This window comes from Barbus barbus (assembly GCF_936440315.1).
Source record: "Barbus barbus genome assembly, chromosome: 31".
NCBI classification, from domain to species: domain Eukaryota; kingdom Metazoa; phylum Chordata; class Actinopteri; order Cypriniformes; family Cyprinidae; genus Barbus; species Barbus barbus.
In genome coordinates, this window is record NC_136759.1 from 16211456 (window position 1) to 16237898 (window position 26443).

The following is a 26443-nucleotide window of genomic DNA, read 5'->3' on the forward strand; positions in this document are numbered from 1 at the left end:
AACAAAACCGCTTCTGTTTTACACGACTAACAGACAGAAGATGCACAGCATACGAATGTTTTAACTGTCACTAACTTTTTTTTTTTTTTCTGTCAAATTCAAGTCAGATCCACTGCATAACTGCACCATCTAGTCACAAAACACCCAATGGACATTTAATTCTGCACCTCTGAACGGAAATAGAGGTCGGTTCACAAGGGTGTGGAAACAGTTTTGGATCACAAGCAGATGGGAAGAAATGACAGCAGGGTGTCTATTCTTAGGGCAGAAGCACAAACACAACACGCGCATTTGCTCCCACAGGACCCATTCACCAGCGTGTGATTCACCTCTCGCTGAGCCACACCAGCTTTTGGCAGTTTGTGAGTGGAAGCCACCAAAAATATCTCCAATGACATCAACAAACCAACAGATCAGTGTGCTAATCCGTAATTCCATATTTCCATGATGCAAACAGACAAAAATGATCAAGATGATTTACCCAGAGTTAATATTCCTGTCTGCATGTCGGACTCGACTGTGCACTGTGTATCTTTGGCCTGATAAATGTCAACCTGCTAAAATCCTTGTCTAACATTTGCACAGCTCGACGCAAGTCAACATGCAGAGGTGAAAGTTTGAGCTTTTAAAGCATTGTAACGAATCTTGAGTGAAGCAAGTGAGCGATGTCACTCTCACCCTCCACACAGAAGGAATTCACTGGACGGCCTGCGGGCCACTGCACCTATCGAAGGGTCATCTGAAGATGAGAGAAAGAAAGATAGCCGTGAGAACTACATAAATACACTGTCTCACATACACCAACAAATCACAGCGTGTGAGAGCGTAATCAGCGCTGGAAGGCTTTCGTAGCGCTGACTCAGCTGACGCCTCTCTATTCGCTAAAAAACACACACCAGCAGCTGCTCAAATATAGTGCTTAGTGTGTGTGTGTGTGTAAAAACAATACACCGCAAATATTCATTTTCTTGTTCTGTATTTTTCGTCTTGGTTTCCTGTAAAAATATCCAAACTTGCTTCTAAATTTACATGTAGTTACAAATAAATGGAGTTACATGTATTTTTCAATATTTTCTGGGGGGGGTTTTTTCAGGCTTAAAATTTAAATATTTTCTTAAATCATTAGCCATTTATTCAAGATTTATCTTCTGAAATCAAGTTTTCCAGTTAAAATTCCTAAACATACTTACAAAAACCATACAAAATTGTGAAAACATATCTTGAATTACATATTTTTCAATATATTTATATTTTGCTGAATGTATAAAAAGGCTTAAATTAAGGCTTGCATTAAAAAATTAATTCAAGATTTATTCTCTATAACAGAATGATAATACTGAACCATTATAAAAGACATTATACTTAATATTACAATATGAATATTTTACAAAATTGTGTAAGATACAAAAACTTGCTCTCAGAAAATATAAGTTCAATATAAGTTGCATTTTTTTTTTCTTGTTTTCAGCACAAAAAATCTAACTTATCTAGATCTAGGATTAAAATGATTATAAATAAACCTTACCCACATTGGGTAAAAAATGAAGCATATTATTATGCTTATGAAAGAAAAATAAAATGTGTGAATCATAAACAAATATAGTTAGTTACATTGTATTACAGTAATGGTCAAATAGAGTAAAAAACTTACTTAGAGAAAAAAAAAAAGAATGTTTAAATATTTTAACTGGAAAAAATATTGATTATTAAATGATTTTAGCAGTGTAGACATCAGCTGTGGTCTGTCTAGGCACGTGGCATGTGTTCGGTGACATTATGTTACTCACAGGACTGTTCTCCAGAGAGATGGGGCACCAGCACAAAGTCGTCAGTGTCGCAGGAGGAGTTCTTGCTGCTGGTGCTGCCGCCTGACTCTTTGGACAGCTGCAGGTAGTTGGGAGGGCCGAGAGGTGGAGAGGACAACACATCCTCGGGGAGAGTTTGCATGTCTGGCAGGGACTACATCACAAATGTGAAGGTAAACACTGGATTACCTTTAGCTGAGTCAGTACTATTACCCTTCTAAATGCCATAATCATCTCACACAACACCTCTGCTCACGCCTGTGGCGGTGTGTCAGTGGATTCAGCATTGACAATGTAAGAGGCTTACCGGCGGAGAGACGTAACGACAGGAAGGAGAGCTGCCACACGTGCTGTCTGTGACCAAGCCAGGGCACGTAGGCACTGGCACAGGGCATGCTAGGTAAAACAAAAACTGTTTTAGTTTCCAGTCACACCTTACTCATTAAATTTGCGCATCAAAAGCTCTCTTACTTACATTTTTTAATAGTTGATGTCGGTTCCAAGAAAGGATGAATGAAAAAAGTGTCTGCAGACAGAAGAGTATACAATAACGGAGAGGGAACAACAAGGTGCAGATCCTCCCACAACGCACTAAAACAACAGAAATACACTGACCAAAATCCATACGGTCCTTCTGGTTCCTCTGGAGCAGCCCCAGCAGCAGATCTTCCAGTTGAGGAGACGTCTCTCTCGGGATGCTGTGAGAAAGCATTAGTTATTTAGTAAATAGCAACCAGTGATTGACCATTTTGAGATTACTGGCTTAATAAAAAATTAAAAAAAATACAAATTGTCAGTTAATTTTGAGCAAATATTATGTAAATTAAGTGTTCTTTTCACATTCAGCTATTTTGCGTATATACAGTACTGAGAATAAAAATAAAATGCATTTAAATGCATGAATATACTTTAAAATGTAAATTATTCCTGTGAAAGCAAAGTTGAATTTTTACTACAATTTTTACTCGTTACTCCAGTCTTTAGTGTCACATGACACCTTCAGAAATCATTCTAATATGCTGATTTGCTGCTCAAGAAACATTTATTATGCTTAATATTTTTGTGTAAACTGTGATATATTTTAAGTCTTCAGTGAAAAAACACCATTTATTTGGAATATAAATCTTTTGCAGTCTTTCCTGATTTTTAAAATCCATTTAATGCATCCTCACTAAATACAAGTATTATTTTCTGTTTTCCAAACTTTTGAACAGTATCAGCATTATATTGGCCACTACTATTATTTAGGTATCAGTATCTAAAACAACACAACCATAATATGAGACAACTGTGGTTTTACTTAACAACATTTAGCATTTAGCAAAAGAAAAATTAGTCAGTGCTCTTACTTTGGCACCAAAGTCTTGTTCTTCTCATAGAACATCCTCAAGTCCTGTGGACTGTTAGCCTGGTTACATAAACACATGAAACACCATTTAAAAACCATCAAAAATAACACTTACAGTTAGTATTCAAAATACATTAATTTCACTTCAACGTCATGAAACTAACCTGGAAAGGTGGCTTTCCCACAAGGCACTGATAAATGACAGTCCCAATGCTCCACAGGTCAGCTTTGGCATCATAGTTCTGGGACATGATCACTTCTGGAGCCTATGGAGGGTGGTGACAGATTATAAGAACATGATGCTGCCAATTTCTCAAGTGGCTGCTATATTTCACAAATCTGAGACAGTGAGACAGAATTCAGCTTGTGGCTACTGACCATGTACATTGGGGATCCACATAATGTGGCCGCCATCATGTTGCTCTGGAGATATCTTGCAAAACCAAAGTCAGCTGTAAAACAAAGAGAGCGCCGGTGTTATTAATAGCAACATGCTGCTGTCTGAGAGTCACGACTTCTAACTTCTGCACAGACTGAGACAATGGAAACAAAGAACCAGCTGTGTGAGAGATCAGAGGGCGGAAAGTGTATTACATAGACTGGGTACATGCACAGTGGACTACAAACGTCCCGAGATATTCATTTCCAGTTTTAAGTTAAATTTTGGATCCCAGATTTGTAATATGGTTTTAGACATTTTAATTTTACAGTAGATGTACTGCACACAATATTAGTAATAAATCACTGGGGAGAGTGTTACCAATCTTGATGCGTATGCCGTTGATGCTGGACTTCTTGCGGCCCGTGTAGGACAGCAGGATGTTCTGAGGTTTGAGGTCTCTGTGAATGATCCCCTTGCTGTTGAGGATGCGCATGGCTGCTGCAATCTGCTGTAGAAAGACCCTCAGCGTGTCCTCTCGCAAAGTGCCCTTGGCTGGAAGAGCAAAGACGTCGTACTGCTGAGTAACATGGCTATAAAATCCATTAAGACATTCTATAAAACCTCATTTACCCAGATACCCTTGCAAAATGGTATTACCGCTTACATCACAATGCTTCTAAACAGAACATTTCCTGAAACTCAGTTGGCTTTATGTGTCAAGAAACCTCAGATTCACTAGTTTTAAAGAGCAAAACTTGGTTGTTTGGCAAGTTTTCTCTGAGGAATGCAGTGATTTTAGCAGGAATCCACATGACTGGATATTTTGGGTGAGGGTGAAACATTCCCCCATGCAGTTTTTGCATTGTCACGCAAGCTGGTCATAAATTTGCTGTGATGGCCAACAGAAAGCAGCTTGGTTTGAAAGTGACTTCTGTGCAAGCTGTGCTTCACATCACTAGGCCACTGTCTATAGGCAATGGATCTTTTCTGCTGAAATGGCTAAAATTTTGCCAAAGTGACCACACCTTTAAAGGCATAATACAGACGATTCATTATAGCCAATGAGTCATTTATAGTCAAAGAAATATTGTAGAACTAAACATAACTCGTAATGTAGACTGACTATTGAAAAGTCCTGATCTTGTAATATTTTAATAATATCCATGTTTTCACCACACCCAGCTGGGCCAGTAGTGCCTGCCAACATTTTCAGTGGCCCAACACAAAACGTATAAATTTAATATTTAATGTACTGAAATTAATAACATCACATTAACATGTATGTAACTGTAAAGTTCTTGTTTAAATGTAGATTTTTTTTAATCTTTATTCTGATATTTAAAAAAAATATACATTTTCCACACACAAATTTAAATTTTCTTCAAATGTTAATGGGATACTTCCTACAAAAATGAAAATTCTGTCATTAATGACTTAACGACCCGTGTGTCGTTCCGAACCTATAAATCCTCCGTTCATCTTCAGAACACAAATTAAGAGATTTTGATGAAATCCGAGAGCTTTCTGATTCTGCATAGCCAGCAATGCAAATACCATGTTCAAGGCCCAAAAAGGTAGTAAAGACAAAATTACGGTTGAACCACTGATGTCACATGGACTATTTTAACGATGTCTTTACTACCTTTCTGGGCCTTGAACATGGTAGTCGCGTTGCGGTCTATGGAGGGTCAGAGAGCTCTCAGATTTCATTAAAAATATCTTAATTTGTGTTCCGAAGATGAACAAAGGTTGTACAGGTTTGGAACAACATGAGGGTGAGTGATTAATGACAGAATTTTCATTTTTGGATGAACTATCCCTTTAAGTTTTCTTTACAAAGAAAATACACAATAAAACCTATAAATCATACAGTAATAATAAACACATAGGAAACTCCAATAATTAGAAAATTGGCATACACGTCAAAATAATAAAGTTGACAAGCACAATTCCATATATTTAAGTTTGCAATGCACAAAAATGAAGACAGCGCTTTCCAAATAGGCCGAATTACAGTTCCATCAACTGGCACTAAACTCTCTTTCACTCCTTATTGTTGAGCACTTTTAGGGTGAGTAATAATATCAGAATTAGTTTTGGATGAACAATTCCTTTAAATAAGAATGTCCACTACACTGAGCTAATCCAAGACCATCACAGTCATGTTCTCTCAGCCCCTGATTGGAATAAATGTTCAAATCAGAAGCTGCTCAGGGGTTTTACATGTAGCAATGTTGCTCCAGGTCCCCTGTTAGAGCAAAACTGGTGTAATCCACTGAGCTGTTAAGAGGATTCCCTTCACCAAATCTGCTCTGTAAACAAAGCAATTATGATCCCAATGAACCTTGTACGGATCCCAAAACACAGTGTTTGACGTAGTGGTGAGGTTGTATAACTAAGGAACAGTTGCATAATTATACAGGGGGAGAGGTGTGAGAGGCCCAGACCTGCTGTACTGTGTCATTCGTCATGGTTAAACAAAGATAACACTCCATCTGAACATAACAAGGGGTAACAGTCCAGCCAACATCATACACACTAAGTAAATGGCACCTGAGTCATCTCTATTATGCCCTCTGCGTCACACATTCAGTGAAAACATGGTTTATAGACCAATCAGATTCCTTTGGCAGAACAAATACTGTTCGTAAACGCCTAACAACAGACTTCACAGTTTATTCACAATGAGTATGTGGGCAAATCTTTAAATATATATGATAATGGAGGCAGTAGTGGCTCTCTGAGAGTGTTGGAGGTAAGTGTGTTTTAAGACTGAACCCTGGAGGAAACAGTTCATCACTGGCTCACTGAGAAATATGTAAAAGCAGTCTCATTTCCCCATTTAATGTGCAAAGAAACCGATTTATAGGTGGACTTTTCTAAAATGTGTTTTAAAAACAATGCTTTTTTATTTGAGACTCCTGACCAAATGATGTGTTTACCTCACAAGCTGCTTACCTTGCAAATAGTCTGCCAGGTCTCCTCCATTGCAGTACTTGAAGAGGAAACAAACAGAGAAAATAAAACTCAAATTTAAAATCAATACGGGACAATAAAAAAAACTAATGTCGAGGCTCGAGGACTGGATATTTCATGGGCTGCAAGAGAAAGATAGGGTGGTGTAGTGACACACACATCAATGAATCTGATGAAGTGATGCAGCATTATGGGAATGTCAGTGTGTATTGGCGGCCAGTAAATTTCCACATCATTGATGGAGGGAGCGAAATAGCCCTGAGCATACTGGGTGGACAGAGATAATACACTACATTTAACATGACATAACATCTTTAAACCTCTGACTGAACATCAGAACCTTTGATCGAAGGCTTTAAAAAAATAAAACAATGTGATCAATTTTACATCTGGCTTACAAGCAAGATTTATTGTAGAAGTGGTCAAAAAGAGCAATTTTTAACTTTAAATTATTTCCGAGCAGATAACTAGAAACAAATAAAATGACTCTAGAAATACCTATAACAGTATTATTTCATAATTTTATTCATTTCATTTTTTAAGCATATCTATTGAGTTTTTATTGACTATTTCAGTTTTAGTTATTCTAGTATATCAAGTTAAACTAAATGAAAATGAGAAATGTTGCCTTGTAGATAATATTATTACAATATTTTCTTTCAGTTAAAGTTTAAGTAACTTTTTGTGGTTTTAGTGTTAGTTAACTATAATAACCATGATTTATACTTTTTAATATTTCATTAATTTAAACAACTTTCCCAATTTTATTAAATATGAAATAGTTTCCTTGACTCCTTTATTTTCGGACCAGAGGGGGGATATCAATCAGATGACTAGTCACTCCTTATTTGTGAGATGCTCTTATATAAAGCATACAGATCTGAAGCCATGTCCTTGCGAGCACCATGCTTTCCTGTTTAATCTAAAGGAAAACCAAGAACTCGGACACATGTGCATGCACAAAGAGCAAATTGCATCGGTGTGTAATATGTGTAAGTGGCTCTGGTGTTGAAGACTTTGAGTGTTTCAGAAGCAGACCTGTTTGCACCAAACTCTAGCTGCAAACACCCTCTCATGTCACACAGACAGGTGCCAATAAACAATACTCAGAAAGCCAGCAGGTTCCATTATCATAAGGTACATACTTCAGAAGTGTTGGACTGATATTACACACTAAGGATAGTTGATATTAAAGTTCTTGAAATTGTTTTTGAGAGCAGCTTTCCCTGAATGGATATTTTTAGTTTGGCCTCTTCATGTGTTTGTTTCTCCGTCAGAGACAGCAGTGTTGGGCAATACTAAAAGCATAGCCATGAAACATTAGGTACGCTGTGGCCTCATAACAAAAACAAGAGTGAGTGGAAATGAGAAGCAAGAGATAGAGGGGCACATGCTTTATACTCACCTCCATAACCAGGAATACAGAACTTGACGTTTCCTGAAAGGAAAAAAAAGACACATTAGTTTACTCAGAAACAGCACATTACAGCAAACATCCATCAACAGTATTTGTTGTTTATCTTTTTATTTGTTTGAACACAGGTACATATCGTCCAGCAAGCAGAAGGTTGTGGAAAGCCAGGCACGTGCATAAGTGAAAACGACTCACGTTTCAAATCCTGGCATGCAAACCTCATGTTGTTGAAACCGTTTAGATACACTAGCCTCATAACAGCTATTAGGGCTGCTGTGTCAATCCTTAAGGAGTTAGTACGCTGAATGATGGCCAAATAAAAAACATGAGGCCCTTGGTTTTTTCTATGAAGTGGGCTGTTACAATAAATAAGACAAGCCACCAATCTATAGAGCTTCCTCCACCATCTCATCTCAAAGTTTTATAATTCATGATAACTTCCACTGAATTGATGTTGGCAGCCCATTAATGCAGTTGAGATGGACTGGTCCATTAACAAAGAAAGCGCGGCCATTTTATGTGCTGCTCATAAGTGGTTGCCTGTGGAGTGTGTGTGTGGGAAGAGCTTGTCATAGCGGTCAACACTCCATTTGCCCACATTACCTCTAGTTCCTCCTCACTGTATCTCATTACCTCACCCATTCAAGAAGACTGAATACTCAAAATCTCTGCTACTCCTGATGAAGTTTTAAAAATGACAGGATCCTTAAAGTCAAAATGAAATCAGAATTGACTAAATTTACTTTAGTGATAAACAATTCATTGGTGCATGTTAGGGGTGTGAAATATATTAGTACCATATTGATTATTGGCCGATATTGCACATTTTTAAGTTTTTTGCTAATTTCCCTTGTTTTTACATTTAGGCTACCTTTGCCATCATGTTTGCCATTAAAGTTATTCCTTAAAGGGATACTCCACCCCAAAATGAAAATTTTGTCAATATTCACTTACCCCCATGCTGTTCCAAACCCGTAAAAGCTTTGTTCGTCCTCGGAACACAATTTAAGATATTTTGGATGAAAACCGGCAGGCTTGTGTAAATTGTAAAAATTAGTAAATTGCACTGTCAAGGTCCATAAAAGTATGTAAAGCATCGTCAAAATAGTCCATCTGCCATCAGTGGTTCAATATGAATTTTATGAAGCGACGAGAATACTTTTTGTACGCAAAGGAAATAAAAATAACGACATTTATTCAACAATTCGTCTCCTTTCTGTCTCTCTGTGTCAGCGTAGCGCCATTTTGCAAGGCATCCAATGGACGCAAAGTGTGTACGCTATTCTCTGTCATCAGTAACGCATGGATACGTATTGTACATTTATTTACGCTGATTTAAACGGAAACCGTGTATCCATGCGTTACTGATGACAGAGAATAGCGTACACACTTTGCGTCCATCGGATGCTCTACACTGACAATCCTAATCCTAATCCGTGTTATTCAAGAAAAAAAAGTGTTTGTCTTTGTAAAATTGAATCAAAATTTACAAGCAGCTCATGGGCTTATGACTTGGTAATCTGATCCCAGGAAAGCCCACCTTCTCTTGATCCGTTTATAGGATCTGGGATCAATGCAGTCCAGGGGCTACAAGGGGCACTGCCACTGGTTGTCAGTCTGATTGCATAATGGTCTGATTTGAGCTGGGGATGGGAAGGAGAAAGCATCTCTGGCTATGGTGATGGCATGATCAACTCGAGGACATCATTAACGCTGCTATCACGTATCAGTCATTTTTTGAACTTGACCTCTTCATCTGTGACTTCATCTGAAGTCAAATGGCCCTGAGCATGATATGCACAAACAAACACACGGGCCATTTGATGAGAGGTGCAAAAGGAACCGTTGACCAAGTGTGGGCTGGAAAAGAAAAACAAACAGCTATGGGTCCAGAACCACATGTCCAAACACACAAGGGCTGTAATGAATACCGTGCCGTGAGCCTATAAAGAATGTCTCTAAAGAAATGTCCCTGGAGCTCTGAATGACACACTAGAGGATGTTTATCAGCAGGAACAGGTAGTGAAGAACAACAGCACATCATTTTGCCAGTGGCAAGGCCATGAACCTCAGTGTATTAAGATAAAGAAAGAGATATTTTTAAACATATTTTCTTGGGTCTACAGCCCATGAAGGGCTGGTAAATAAACAGACAACCTACACATGGTGACATGTTGGTGGAAAAAAATGAGGGCGGACATTTAGAGAGCACTATTACACTATAAGGTGAAAAAATGTATTAATCGCTAAAGTGCAAAGAGTATTATCCTACATTGTGAACACAACTTATTAGCTGAACAGTTGTTAGTTCCTGCAAGCAGCTCTCGAGGAAAACATTAACAGGTTCCAGATGTTTCCAGGCTGTATTTCTTTCTTTCCTTGCAAAAAACATTCACTGCTCTTTGTCTTCATGTGAATTCAGCCCTCCCCTCTTTCTTAGAAAACTGAAGACAACAAGTCAATCCATCCTCCAGTGGGACACACTGTTCTCTAACAGGAAGTTCAAGTTTTGTTTTGACACATAAGATTGTCTCATGCATATGTGACTCATAAACAAGTCTGACTCCTCCTACCCTGCCTCAAAACCCCGCCCACTCCTCATTCCCACTTTATGTTTCCAAGTAGTCAGAATTCTTCCAACCCTTTGATCTCCTTACAAATTTACATGTTTTTTGCACATCTGAACAGCACTTCTCCGTTTCTTCAAGGGATAGTTTGAAGAATGTTGCAAATTATTTTATTCATAAAATTAAAATCAGTGTCCAAAACAACAAACACCCTACTGACATTCACACCACTGACATACAATCATCAATCAATCAATAATATTTTGTGTTCCACATAAAATATAACATTATATAGGCTTAGAATGAAAAGAAAAAATATATATAATTTTCATTACATAAATTGCAATTTAAAATGCACTATGTTTCTAGGCTGCAGAATTTTCTATATATAAACATAACTATAAAATAAAAACAATAAATAATTGTGTTTAAAGAAAATAATAACATTTCTATTAAATAAGTTTAGAGGGCTGCTAAAATAAAGGCAGACCTTAAAGTTTCTCTCTTGTTGACAACAGCTGGTTTAAAAGAGAACTGAAAAACACCGGATCATCGGAATCCGGCACTGAAAACACCGGATCATCAACTCTTTGCACGTAAAACAAACACACAGAACACATATTTTTTAAATTAAATTGTAGCCTTTGCAAATTTATGATCACACTAAGACATATCGCAATTTTGGTTTTATTTTGCCTAATTGTACAGCTCTAGTGCGTTGTTGGGTGAACTATCCCTTTAAAGGCAAAGCACAAGTACACCCGTGTCAGGCAGAAGAAGAATCACCACCCTGTTATTACAGCAGGTCTCCAGCCTCCCTCTGTCAGAGCAGGGACATCACTGAATAGCGTTTGACTGGAGCTGCTCAGCTCTCACTGCAAGCCTGTAATTAAAACGGCTGCTGAGATATCTTCAGTTCATCGGTACAGATCCCCATTGAGGAAAAGCTCAATAACGCTTCAACATCTCTATGTGTACGCGCACTAAACAAGCACGAACATGTGAACTGGCACTGATGTTGGCATTAATCGCAAGCAGCCTCCATTCACACTTGTTCATCATGTGGGATGAGATCGTTATCGGAGCTGCAGGTCTGGCCTGGAGTGCTACCACACTGCATATGCTTCATGTGGCATTGTGGGATCTGAGGGCCGCCTCTCTCAGCACAGCTTAAATGTGAAAGGGCAAGTGCTCCCCGTTGCTATGCTTTAACTAGACACCTCTGGCTGGGAACAAAAAAGTCAATCCTCCTAACATCTTTAATGACAGTGGATTGTAAACAGTCCACAGTAGAGTAATTGGGCTTGAAGGGAGCACCATCGATATTCCCCAGGGCTCCGTGCTGCCATCAGGAGAAGTGTGCTGGAGAAAGGTCACCTTTTTTCAGTAGAATATGCTTCTTGGTGCCGCTGAGGTAAATGGCCATTTATTTCATTTCAGGAGCAATTAAGCAGGTATCCACTTGCTTTGAATTTACAGTGTCTTAAGATAGTGAGAGTGACAGTACTGCAAGGTGATAGTGAGTTCATTAAATCAAGAAGGAAGATACAGAGATCCAAACTAATTTTGTGAGCACTAAACAAGAGTCAAGACCACCACAAAGACTGCTTCTGCCGCTGGGGAATGAAGTAGTTTAGTGTAATTAGAGTATTTAGTATAATTGTAGCTATTATACAATTTTTTTATAAATATATTGTGGCGGGAGGAGCAAACGACAGACACAGTGGGTGTGGCGTCAGGCCTCGGAGAGGTTTTTATTAAAGAAAAATATTTAAATGAAGTGTCCAAAGGGGGAAAAGTGTCCAAAATAAACAGGGGATCTGGTGTCCTCGTCGTGCTGCGGGGCTTGTGAAGGAGGGCAGTGTTCAGGAGGGAAGGGTCCAGGGAAGGGGCGGAGTCCGGTGGCCACACGCGCTCCCCTCTCGGGTCCGGGAGCGAGTGGCGGCGGCTTCCTTCAGCGGCGACGTCCTTCTCCTAAGCCCCCGGAGCTTCTGGGGGACTCGACGGCCCGGCATCCTGGCCCGTCGGCCGTCTAACGGGTGCGGCAGTCTTCCTACTTGACGCTCCCTTCCTGGACACGAGGACACCAGCGTGCATGCACGGGGAAGAGACCGGTCTCTTGAGGAGAGGCGCGCTCGGCATTTAAACGGCGGCAGTGATGAGGCTCTATTCACATCAGGTGCGCCTCATCACACACGCCAGCCCTGGCTGTTTCAGCGCCCCTCCTCTCTCACACACCCACTCCCGTCGGGAGCCTGGTGATGGGCAGCGAATACGGGACGGGGTGGTGATGACAATAAGGGGGGAGGCAGCCGACTCGTCACAATATGTAATTATATTTAAATTATACATTTTTCTATTTTTTATTCATGTGGTGGTTTTATTTATTAATTTATTTAGATGAAACAGTATATCTTGAAATTTAAATTTTGTCACTGAACACCCAGTATAGTGCACCTTATGGCAATGTTTGCTTGCATTGCCTTATGGATTTCATAACAGTAAGTGCTCACATAGAGTACAGAGAGTGTACAGAGAGTATGTTCATGACTGCATATAATTTCTGATGCAAATATTATTCAAATACCCTCCCCTACACAAACCCATGTGAGTATTCAACATGATTCAGATATCTGTGTCTTTTCCTGGCAGAAGAAGGGGTGGAATGACTTGAATCTTCCAGGGTAAATTAAGATGAACAGACTTGGTCAGACTGACCGTTTGATTTAGAAGGCAGGAGTTAGCAGGAAGCAGATCTCAACGTTGCACAAATTTATTTACGGTCACCTGACTACATAAGCGAAGCAGCATGTGAGTCTCCAAAAACAGCTGATGAACAGCTAAAGTACGTCACCACTGACTGACACCTACTTCTCCATTTCAGCACAGGCAGGAAAAACACACCTCGGGCCAAATGGGACAGAGTTTCACAGCCGAGACAAAATGCTAGAATTTCTCACACCAACTAAAAGATAAACAGTGTATCTTCAAGAACGATCAGCGAGATGAATGTAAACGGTTTGTAGTGCACTCAGACCTCTCTGCCCTTGCGGGAGAGATAGATTACGCATGAAATCACTCTTCTCCTCAAGTGTCTTCCTGGAGTAGACCAAAAATCTTGCAGCATTCAGCACAAAAACTGATACAGAAAAGCATGCTTAACTGAAGAATGAGGGGTCCTGCAGGTCTGTGTCGGGTGGGAGTGTTATATAAGCATGCTGCGTGGGAAAAGCAGGATATTTAACGACTCTCTTCACTATACTGGGGCGCATTACATGTCAAAGGTGTATAGGTGACTGAATCATAACAGCCATAATTAAACCCACAGCTTGAGCCTGCTGTAGACGTCAATGTCCTTTCAAAACAGTGCCTGCTCTGTCAGCCGAGGGTCTGGACCAATGAAACGGCAGCCCACACCATTCCAGAGGAGGTAAACCCTCCCCCTATATGAGCCTGATGGTGGGATGCAGAAGGAGGAACGCTGGGTATTGATGGATGAATTAGCTTGCTAACAAAACTGGCTGACTTCTGACATTTTCCGCATAGTATGCAGCATTCAGCCCCAAGGATGCTGAGAAATAATCTTATTTCGTTCTGGCCGGTGACATTATTCTCTAAAGTGCACTGTGAGAGACTTACAAAGGGTTGCACACAATGTATTTTTGCATTAGGATTTATATAATTGCAATTTATGTCCGCTCTAATGACTTTATTAGCATTAAAGAATAATGTGTGATGTGCTCAAAGTGGTCTCATGCAATGTACAGCAGGGCTTAGTCTAGGACAGGTCATGTGACTTATCATGTGAATGGTGGTGTTATATAAGAACTGGGCCAGTCCCACAGGCCCTCACAGCTCTTAGTGGATAGTAGCACAGCACTAACAGCTCTAGGCATCTCTGCTCAGAGTTAGTGAGGATAAAGCATTCAGACATTATAGCAATAAATGAGTAAAAGTGCCATTACCTGGACATCATACAGTGCCACAATGTTCTCATGTTGGAGTTCCTGTAAACAAAAAATAAAAGTCACAAATAAATACATTATACATTGTGACAAATAACATAAAAACAAAATTAATATAAGAATAAAAGACAAATACATACTATTTTAAATATTGTAAATATAATGAAAAAAAATGTAAAAGTTTGACTTTAGTAAGACTTTTTAATGTTTTTAAAAGAGGTCTCTAATGCTCACCAAGGTCACATTTATTTGATCAAAAATACAGTAAAATAGCAATATTGTGAAACATTACTAACATTAAAAGTAACTTAAAATGTAATTTATTTCTGTGATGGCAAAGCTAAATTTTCAGCATCATTGCTCCAGTCTTCAGTGTCACATGATCCTTAAGAAATTATTCTACTATGCTCAAGATATATTTCTTAATATTATCATTGTTGAAAACAGTTGTGCTGCTTAATATTTTGTAGAAACAATGATTTGTTTTCTTCAGGATAAATACAATGTTTAAAAAACAACAACAACATGGATTTTAAATAGAAATCTTTTGTATCATTAAATAATAAATGTATTATTAATACAAAAAAAAGCAAACCAACAATGACAGCTCACCTTTAAAATTTTGATTTCTTTGCCAAGCAGAATCTGAGATTTGGAGAGATTCTTTTTGTTAATACTCTTGATGGCGATCTCCCAATCAGTCTTCTGCAAATATTATACAAAGAGAGCAATTATCATTAGGCGGGATGGCAGGGGGGGGTTACACGGCCTTAAAAAGCATTTACTTCAACATTTGCTTCAAAAGCCAATTCTTTTTATTATGCTGCATCCATTCTGCATCTATTTCTCGGCTTGTGACCTGGTACCACATAAAGCTGAGAATATAATTGGGATTTTAGCCTTTGGGAGAGGCCTTTGTGTAAGGTGGGATTCCAAAGGGCCACACACTAGCAGAAACTGTGTCCCCAACGCAGAGTGGAAATCCATGAATAGAACGATGCTTTTCATGTAAATGTAGGTTAATAGGAGATGTTCCTGCGGCACACTGTGCTGTAGCCAAGTGCTGGCAGCACGCAAGAGCGGCTGCGTTCATCTCGCCTCAATGAAAACCAACTCAGCCAAGCGTGGTGAAGGCAACCCAGAGAAAACACTGCTGGCTTCTATACTGACCCCATTCATTAGATGGGCATTCAAAGTCTCTGCTTTTAATATCACATCTAATCAAGCAATGAGAGACTGAATGCACAACATAAATGTCCTATATATGCAGCTAATTTATGTCCTGTATAGTGATCGACCGACATTGATTTTTTTTTTTATAACCGATACCGATACCATTTATTTGCATGTTTATGTGCCCGATAACCGATATGCAGAAACTATATTAATTTACTGTTATAAAGTAAATAAATAACTGAGTGAAGTAAGTCCATACTTCACTTAGGGTTTTCCTCCTTTCAGTCATCTTAACAACAACAAAAAGGTTGAAAATTAACAATATTTCATGTTAAATTTAATCTTCATATTACAACAATAAAAACATTTTATTTATAAAAAGCATCATCAGCAACACTGATATTAACAATAAGCAAAAGAATGTCTAATATTTTCAAATAAAGAAAATAAAGGACGAGTCATATCAACTTCATTTTAAACTACAGTTTTAGGTTTATAAGCTGTTTAATGGGCTAAAGAGTAAAGAATAACTCACTGGATAATGTTAATTCACTGAATAATATTCTCTGGAATATTGAAATACGCTATAACAAACAAAACATCATATTTTATTGCATTTCTCAACTGGTATGTTATCATAATTATTCAAATGTTTTTGTCATTCTAGATTACGAAATGGCTGCTGACAGTGCGGTTTATCTGGGCATTTACACAGAACTATACTCAAACTGCTCACGGAGATAATAAATAATTAATTTCCATAGAGATGTATTTATTTAGATGTTTATTGGTGAAATAATGGTTATATAGTAAATGTTAATATATTTTAACGTGTTTCAAACAAGTGAATCTTGTTCAAAGTTACATGCGGTGGCCGTGCTGGAGCATTTCCTGAGCATCAACCGCTGAGTGAACAGCAATATCAAAGCGGCTTCACGAGACTAATGATGAGCAAATATATAACAGAGAGAGAATTAAATTCAGCGCTTTTATTTCCAACATGCGCTCATTCATGGCTGCATATTATTTAATTCAGGCTAAATTACGTCTTTATTGGGAGAGGCCTTAACGGATTATTTTACTGACTTTATTTCTTAGAGCCAAGCTGCATAAACTGGATATCAGGCATTTATGTAATACATCTAATTTGTGCATTAATGCCTGTTATGTTAAATAAAGTTTACCAACTACAGCAAATCAAGTACTTGCTGTGCACATCTCCCCTCAGACGCGCTGCAATGGCGATCCTGCGCGCAATTCTCAAAACAACCCCAAAATGGCGACATTTATCGGCGAATCCGATATTACAAAATCGATGTCCGATTATGGTAAAATACTTAAATATCGGGAAAATATCGGTAAATCGATATATATCGGTCGATCTCCAGTCCTGTATCATTCTGCATGTCTTCCCAGCTAGAATGCATCAATCAGCGCTCATTAGCATGTGTGATTATGAATATTGTAATATGTTTGTAGGATGAAAAATAAATAACTGTCTCTCTGGTAGTATTGAGCCAGCTGCTTTGGACCAGGTAGGTGATTATAAATATGTATCAGATTACTCCTGCTATATATAGTCACAGGCTGATATTATACTACATATTGTGCATACAGTAAGAATTTCCTCACACAAACATACAGTATATGTAACATGCAGAGATAACCAACTGTAATGATCTACAGATGCACAATAAATCATTGACCATAGAAGTAAGGGCCAATATTTGCATTTGATCTGATTAAACTAGGTTTCAACAGAACTGATCTGTACAATTGAGTGTTCTGATGCCTGATTTTCATTCTACATTCTAGAGAGTTTGAATGTTGTAAATAAAGTCCGTATGAAATGGAAATAAATCTAATTTATTAATGCACGTTATTGATTTTTTTTGTGTGAATTTATCTGTGCATACAGTATGTTAAAGTTTTTACATTTTTTGACCTATTATTTTTTCTTTAAAATGTCATAACTCAATCTTATGGTGAAACAACAGGCTTCTCTATGGTGACGTTGGACTTCTCCGATCCCATTCAGATCAGTCTTCATTCAGTCAACGACTGGTGGACTGAACCAAGACCCTGCCTGCACTAGGCCTATATTTTTTCTTTTTTCATTTGTTTCATTCGGATGTATTTCAGATCTGTTGCAAATTCTGTTACACTGCAAATTAAGCAATATAAGCATTCAAATAAAAGCATTAAGCATTGCACTTAAAAATATAAGAATATTATCAGCTCAGCTACAAACTTTTATATCAAAATATTCCCACCAGTCAGAATGAAACATCACAAATGAGATCCTTTAAATATCTCACTAGTTTCACCCAGACACCAATGAGATTACATTGAGAAACTGGAGATGTGCAACCCAGTAATCTCACGTGTCTCATATTTCAGATGAGATCTCAATGATGGAGGCCTCCAATTTTGCTCTGATTTGTACCAAAGTCTCCAATTCAAATCCCAACAGTTACTAGTACCTATTCCAGTGTATCAAATCAAGATACTTGTTTATGAGGTGTAGTATTTATCCCAATTTCAATATTTTATAGTGAATACATATTTTATATGTACTGGTAGTGAAAATGATTCTAATTACTATTGGTCTAGTAATTTAAAAACATTAACAGCAAACATAGTCGGTTTTATGCAATGATGTTTAATATCCTTATAACATCCAGTCAGTGTGTTTTGTGTATTTAGGCAATGTCAAAATCAAGCACAGAAATCATAACAAAATGTGGGTTCCGTCCCTCCGCCCAAACGTACAAGTAGACCGGTCAGTTCTGTTGACGTCAGACGGCTTATTCACGGAGGCTGTTTTATGAATGAATGACTCTAGCAGTATGTGACCTATTCTAGCACACGTTACGTAAACACAACCCACGGTTTCTAATCAAGAACTGCTATGACCGAGAGATGTGCAAAAGCACAATGCATGCACTACATAAATCTAATGCATTTAATCCATGTCAATTTGAGATTTAAATGCCTCACTCTTACTGGGATGCAAACAGAGGCATATAACGAGCATGGCCCAGATTTGCAGTGAATAATGATGCTCATCCGCAGGGACTCGAGCCAGTCATGTGCTTATTTACCTTTTTATGTCTTCCCTTGAAGACGACCGCAAAGGCTCCGTGTCCGACGAGGTCTTTTCGACTGTATTCAAAGTCTCCCACCGTCTCCATTTTTTTTTGGCAGGTGTCCGGTGATACACAACAGCTCGTGATAGAGAGTCTATCGGGGACAAGTTCTTCAAACTGTCGTTAATCCAGACGACAGTACGACAGTCTGTCCGAGAACCCTGTCATCCCCAAATTATGTATGCGAAAGACGATTTAGTACACTTGAGAGTTTCCTAATAGCTTAAAATCAAGACGAGATCAGAATCAAAACAAAGGAATAACGTTAGCTAAATGTGAAGTTTACTAGCTAGATGCGCAGGATGCACAAACTAGTTCCGTTGTCGCTCTCTGAACCAGTTAACAAGACATTTCGTAAAATAGCTGGATGAGATAGCTTCCAAGCCACATGATGTCAGTTCAGTTTAAAAGGAAAGAAAGAGGTTGCAAACGCCCTCTCTCTCTTACTGTAATAGTGTCTCGTTAGCTCGGCGCGGTGGGTCATTGAGTTTCCCATCGCTAGCTGGCGAAAAATGACAGCCAGAGGAATTACGTTACAACAATGTTTACAATTACAACGCAGCAGATAAATCGCAATAAATAATATCTAGACGTGTCCCGACATCTATTTTACATATAGACAAGCAGTGCCGCTTATATAATGACAGCTCAGTTCATAAAAAACGCGTTTAATGCAATAGTCATCTGTCCTTCTTCTTCTATGGTATTCTCCTTCAAATCCATATGATAGCTGGGTAACGTTACACCATTTCTTCAGTTCACCCCGTGTCCTGCTTTCAATCAATGCAGGAACACATCAGTGGGTCACTTTTAAGAAACGCAGGAAAATACGTTAAAAGCACGATCCGTTACGTGAAGGGGATTTAACGTTTATCTTCAGTTCGTTCCGATAAGTTGACCATCATCACAGCTTGCTGCATTACAATGACAGAGCTCTTACAGGAGAAGACCATCATAACGTGTTCCTCCGCGCACTCGAGTGCGTCGCCCTCCGCCGCGAGAGATAGTCCCACTAGCATCACAAACCTTGAGCTCGGCAAGAAAACAGTAGGCTATGCAAAGGAAAAGAACATTTTTAGGATGCTATAAAACATTTTTAATTTTCCACTAGAATGCAGTTTAATAAGTAAAGAAAGAAAGAAAGAAAGAAAGAAAGAAAGAAAGAAAGAAAGAAAGAAAGAAAGAAAGAAAGTTGATTGATTAGGGGTATTGTACCTAATATGTTCAAGAAAAACATGCATTTGAAATGTCCATAATGTTGAACAAATACATAAAAGTAATAATTGCACAGAGTGCAAGACTCCAATGCTAATTTATTTTTTATAGAACAAAAACAATTTGACGGCGCTTGGTGCTCCCCCTGGCGGCGGCTGCCTGTATGAACACGCGAATAAAAACAAAATTGTTTACTTACGTCATTAAAGGCCTCACTGGCATCCTCTGGTGGTAAAACAGACTGCAAAAATGATTTTCGTCCTTTGCATTTTTGCCGGTTTCGATTTCAAATATCTAAACATTCATAAATCAAGATACATTTACTTCAGCAGGAAAAACATATTTGAAAAAAAATATCAAAATGAAGTCAGCTTATGCTTAAAACAACAAAATATCGATCAATTTGTTTTGTTTTCCCTTTGTATTAAGTCGATTTTTCTTACACCGTTGACAGTTATTTTTTTATTTTAAACATAAACTCACTTGTCTTTGATAAAGGTTTCAGACATAACTTCTTAAGTCATTTTGCTTCTCAAGTAAATGTATCTTGATTTAAGAATGATTTGATATTTGTACAGGAAAACAAGGCATAAATATGGAGTAAGAAATTATTTTTGCAGTGCAGCAGTCCCAGAAGTTTCGATTGCAAGATAACTACTGTATGAGATAATGGTAAAAAAGAATAAGTCTGAACATGCATGGCTGCTGTTATTACTAAAATGTCACATGCTGAGTGACTCATGTCTCAACATGCTTTTCACATGTCCATGTGAGGCATCAAATTAAAAGATTTATGGGGTGAGGCAACAGACATGGGTGGGTCCATCTCCAGTGTCCCTTTATGGTCACTTAGCGTTGGAGTACAGCATGATCATGGTTGTCCATTGGTTGTGATGGTCAAGAATTCCTTCTGTAATTTAACGGGTTTAATTCTGGTCTACCTCTTAAACACAATAATCCATAAACAAATCTCATATTAACCTATTGTAAATTCTATTGAATCATATTAAATACTCACATTTCCTAGTCCTCTAAATTATTAACATGATCAAAACTTTGCTGAAAATGTTGTTGTACATCATTTACTACATTCCTTCTGTTGTCTGACTGATAATTTATACTTTTAGCAATTAAAAGGCCTTTTAGTATAAAAATATCGCCTTCAGGTTGTGCATGGTATATGTTTCTTTTGCTGTGAAATCTTTAATGGATTTTATTAAGTAAACATAATAATAACTTTTATATTGTTATTAATATTTCAAGATTAACACTTTTTTGTACTGAAGCAAAGTAGGCTTACTTGATTATACACCAATAATTTTAATTCGAGAAAAAAATCATGTTAAAAGTAACAAATATGATACATCAGGCTTTGAGGAAAATGTATTTATCTCTTAATCATCATTGTATTGCATTATATTACAGCCTATGTTTTGCCCCCACAATTACAAAAATACAGAGATTTGATCATAAAACTAAGTATTTAAATATAATCTTACTGTAAAAAAATTATAATAGGGATACAGATTGACAACTTATATTTACATGCATTTTATGCAAGCAGTCTGCTGTACTGTAATTAAACTCTTATACAATACAAGCTATCAGAATTTAATCATACTTTTTTGCCATATATTGTGAATATCAGCAACTGCTTCAAATTCCATATTCTTGTTTGCGTGTAAGTTTATATTTTGTCTAAATATTCGATAAACTGAGGAGTTCAGCGGTTAGTATCAAGAGCTGTGAAAGCAGAGAGGTAATAATCAATTAATAAACCATTATACAGTGTATAAAAATAATGGTAAATTGTACTTTTTGGTGATTAGTAAGTCTTTATGTGTTTCTAGTGCAAATATATTGCATATCATAGATCTGAAAGCACAAAGCACATATTGCTATGAAAAATTATTAGTCCTTACAATAAATACTATGCTATTAGTGTCTTATTATATGAAAATGAATGGTAATTTGATATATACTATCAAACTAAATGATTACCATATTCATGATATTCACAATAATATATTCATCAGATATTATAAGATGGGGTAAGATGACTGTACTTAATAGAAACAGTAGGAATGAGATGAAATAAAAGATAATAATGGAAGAAAAAACAAACACAATTTTTTTCTTTTCAGCCTCCCCATATTTCTTGTTCAAACCTCAAGTTTCTTTTCTGCATCAAACTCAAGACACAGGTTACAAACTGAATTTCTTAAATAATATAAGCAGATCTGTTGTTTTTGCTTTATTTGGTCTATACTGGGCATATACCAAGATAGAAATAGGACAACAAAAGGATTTTTAAAAATGCGAATACCAATATGTATGTGAATATGTATATTCCTTCACAAACAAGATTCATTCAGATTCACAACAACATTAACATTTAGTAAATGTAACTAATGAACTAATGAGCAACTAATGAACTGCTCCTTCAAAAGTCATACTTAAAGGCTACCGCTTGTGCTAAAGTCAGTCTATGGAGGCAGAAAAAGCCACCAAAGCAGTTGCACACTTCAAAAGAAAGGGACTTTAGTGAATGAGATAACGGTAGAGTTCCCAATAATGATGCTGGCCTTAACAGACACAACACACACACACACACACACACACACGAGGAATATGTTCATTAATTAAATGAACATTAAATGCTAATGGTAATAGAGAAGCATATATAACATATAACATCTAGCTTATGCTGCTCTAATAGACTTATTGCTAATGATGTCATGTTTACATTTAAATAAGATGCAAAATTCTGTGTCAGTAAAGCAGCTTTAGTTGATTTTTAAAAAATCAGCACAACTGTCCCTGAAGCCTTGAAGCCCGATCGCACGCACAAGCTCTTCACAACTCTACAGTTTGGTGAGTTTCATCAATTTGTCAGTTTGTGAACTTTTTGTTGATTCCTCTTCATGGAGCAGCATCGCCCGAGAAGAATCAGGGTTCTTCCCACACACCTGAGGGGCTTCTTAGTGGAGGCCGTCTCTACCATTAAAGGGCTCTGTGAGCTTTCACAGCTGGCAGCTGTAATCAGGTTAGATCACACCTACAGCTGCATCTCTGCCAAAGCTAGAAGACCCAAAGGTTTGGAAGAGCGCTACATGAAGAACGCTGCTTTTCTTCCCGACATCCGACCAGCAGTCTCTACAGTGGACGTGTGTCGGGCTCCTCTGCGCCAGCAGGAAGAGCCCATCTCCATCCACGGCCACAGTATACAGGGCTACCAGCACATTTACCGCTCTGTAGCCGAGCCAATGATGAAGACATGCTGTGGTTGGCACCGTCCCTACAGCCTTGAGCTGGGACTGAAGATAAAGCAGCGCCTGTGGGAGACACTCAGCTTCCCATCACTACTGGAGACCGAACAGCCTGAAGGATATATTCTCATCACTGAAAGCTTCTCCACAACCAGCAGAAGCTTCGCTCCACGAATAGACGTGGACATCACTGAAGAGCCCCTGCCTGAGGAACCCTGAAGGAAGAAGCCCAGACACTGAGCCATCACGGTGTCACATGGAGCATCACACAGCGGGACCTGTAGATACTGTATATACATTTACATAGTTCTTTACACATAGAGTAAATTTCAGTTTGTAGAGTAAGTTTTATTTTGTACAGTATGTTTTTAGCACATTGCTGTATGGTTTTTCAGATGTTTTTGGTGATTGTGTTGATATGCGGTTCCTAGGTTGCTCCAAGCCGTTTTTAGTCCATTGCTACATGGCTTTGTCAGGATGTTTTGGTGGTTTCTTGTGCGTTGACATGCGTTTGGAAAGATTTTCTGTGCGGTTGTTAGCTTGTTGTGTTGTGGTTGCTGGACTCTTCTGTTTGGTTTTTCATGTGTCGTTACTTGGTTGTTAGTTGTTAGATGTTTTGAGTGGTTGGTTGACATGCAGCTGTTTTAAACAGTTGGTTTAGGGTAGGTTAGGGTCCCTCACACGGTTTGCAGCTTGATGTGCTGTGAGGGCTTGTGTGTATCAGTGATGCTGAGAGCTACGCCACTGGTAGTTCACAACTACTGGTAGGGTCTCCCATAGTGGACAGGTCTCAGCTGAGATGCCAGACGAAGACAAACCACCTGATTCTGGACAGTAGGAGATTACCTGATGTTGAAGATCATAGTCTTATAATGATGGGAGCAACATCAGCATTATCTGAATGGAAAAAACTTCAAACTGATTGTGGAAGTCATCGATGGATTGATGGAGGCACCCGTTCGAACATAACAAGGAAAGTAAAGGTGTTACTGATATTAGTGAACTCAGGTAAATGATCATGTGAATACAGACAAGAAGTGAAATGCAATAATTACTCTCAATAATAGGTAAACACCACAGTAATCTGGAGTTCATAAACTGGAAATTAATCAAACTACTGCTGTCTTTTTCAAGTCAAGCTAATTTTAGTTGGATAGCATTTTTTACATCATTACAAATTTAAGATGTTAATGCTCTATAATGCCTAAAACCTACATTTAGCAGTTTAGAGCGGGTTAGTAGGGTTATTTACTTTTGGCAATGATATTAATGATCAACCATTTATGATTTACTCTTAGTATAGGCCTATATCTCTTCATATGAGAATGTATGGTTAATGCAAGATAGGCATACCGTCTATAGTAGCTGTCAGTTGAGGTGAGTAATTAATTTTGAAGTGAAACTGAGGATTATGAAATGTCTAAAATTGATAATCAGTCGATTAATCTAATCTAATCTAATCTAATCTAATCTAATCTAATCTAATCTAATCTAATCTATCTAATTAAAATATTTATTCATAATTGATTGCATGATTCTTCAGAGTTAATCAGCATTATTCACAGATTTTTAAAGTGCTGAAATTTAACTCTATGTTTTATCTATACCGTTAACCTTCATGCGGAAAAAGTCATGAAATTAATTAGACTGGTTTTTAAAAGGATGTTTCCACATGATGATTACACTACTCCAGCAGGTGGCAGTATACAGCAATATAATCTATCCACCATAAAACACAGAAGAAGAAGAAGAAGTCTTTTGGGTTGACTTTTCCAATTTTGTAAAAAAATATTTATATCCAAATTTCTGTAACGTTATAACCCCCAAAATTGTGTTTTTTGGTTATTTTTTAAATTTAGACCCTTCTCACTGCAAATTTATTATTAATCTATTGCTATTTCTTGCTAAATTTTACATTCATTAATGTAAATTTTCAAAGAAAACTCCTTATTTTCAGGAAAGATTTTGATATGTATGTAAACTCGTTGAGTAACTAATAATTCTATTGCATGTAAGACTCTCTTATGGTGTAAGTCTTATAAGCTAATTTAGTATGCTTTGGATTATTGTTTGTAACCCTCATTGTTTTTTTGTTGTTCTCTCTTTGTCATTGTTGTTTTGTTATTGCATAATAAAAAAAAAAATACTGTAATCTGTCTGTTTCAGACATCTGAAAGTTGCCTTTTATTCAGCAGCTTTGTATATCACAATCTTGCCAATTATTATTATTATCGTATGGTCTAAGATTTCGCCAGAGGTTACAGATGTAAAATGCAAGTTACACAGAAATTGCACTTGATGTGTGGAAGACTTAAAGAATTAAACGTATTTTCCCACATATATACTAGAGGGAGGTAAAAAGTATCCACATTTAATTCATAAAATGTAATACTAAAGTTTTCCACGCTTCAGAAAAGTCTGAAATCAAGACGCAGAGATTTCCCTTGTGAAGCACAAAGCTCTGTAACGTTTAATCACAATTTTCTTAATGTGCCGATTATGTAGGACGTTAATTGAAACCGATGTTAACTGAACAATTGTTTTTCTTGCTTGGCTGAAGTCGTTCCCAGCATTTGACAAAACCGAGGTAAATTTATATGAATGAATCGTTTAGTAAACTGATTCGAGTCACTGAGATTAATCAAAATCCCAAACTCCAAAAAGACTGGCAAACAGAAAAAATATTGTAAGTTCTTCAACAATCAAATAGTGTTCACATGTCTGCTTATAGACACTACTGCTTTCATGCCTGTTGCTTCTTTTGTCAGAGCATTACCCTAAATACATTTGGGTTTGCTAAAGTTGTTATTAAATGCTTCTATATCATATCATATGATAATCTACAAAGTGTGTACTTTAGTCCAATAGTATTTGAGTAAAGTAAAACTTTTGCAAACTTGTAATTATGTACAATTACTCAAGTACTTTACACCCCTGATAGAAATGTTTAAGGTCAATTTCATAGGAAAACAATGTCATAAATGTGCAGACGTTTCAAGAGGGTATAGTACATGTTGCGAAATATGCATGCTGCACTGAATTAGAATGGCATTTTTACTGTTTTTCTTTTTAAACTGTCCTTATTTTAATTTTTTTAGGAAAGAATATTATCTGTTCAACTTTGTTTTATGAATTGTTCTCTGCGTGTAGACTCACAATCTAGACTGATTTTCCAAA

The 26443-nt window shown here is 37.5% G+C and overlaps 1 protein-coding gene across 3 annotated transcripts in view; it reads right to left on the reverse strand.

Moving 5' to 3' along the window:
• LOC306851420 (serine/threonine-protein kinase ULK2-like) overlaps window positions 1–19763 on the reverse strand; it is a 29461-nt gene extending 9698 nt beyond the window's left edge. For all 3 annotated transcript variants that reach the window (XM_079387627.1, XM_079387626.1, XM_079387625.1), the window contains exons 1-14: window positions 18738–19763; window positions 15070–15162; window positions 14458–14499; window positions 7917–7949; window positions 6494–6530; window positions 3914–4087; window positions 3532–3605; window positions 3318–3419; window positions 3155–3213; window positions 2421–2503; window positions 2281–2331; window positions 2113–2201; window positions 1788–1959; window positions 679–739 (exon numbers count right to left, since the gene is read on the reverse strand). In XM_079387627.1, coding sequence (XP_079243753.1) covers window positions 679–739; window positions 1788–1959; window positions 2113–2201; window positions 2281–2331; window positions 2421–2503; window positions 3155–3213; window positions 3318–3419; window positions 3532–3605; window positions 3914–4087; window positions 6494–6530; window positions 7917–7949; window positions 14458–14499; window positions 15070–15162; window positions 18738–18827 — 1160 coding nt within the window. In that variant the 5' untranslated portion in view covers window positions 18828–19763. The remainder of the gene's footprint in view (window positions 1–678; window positions 740–1787; window positions 1960–2112; window positions 2202–2280; window positions 2332–2420; window positions 2504–3154; window positions 3214–3317; window positions 3420–3531; window positions 3606–3913; window positions 4088–6493; window positions 6531–7916; window positions 7950–14457; window positions 14500–15069; window positions 15163–18737) is intronic.
• Between the last annotated feature and the right edge of the window lie 6680 nt (window positions 19764–26443).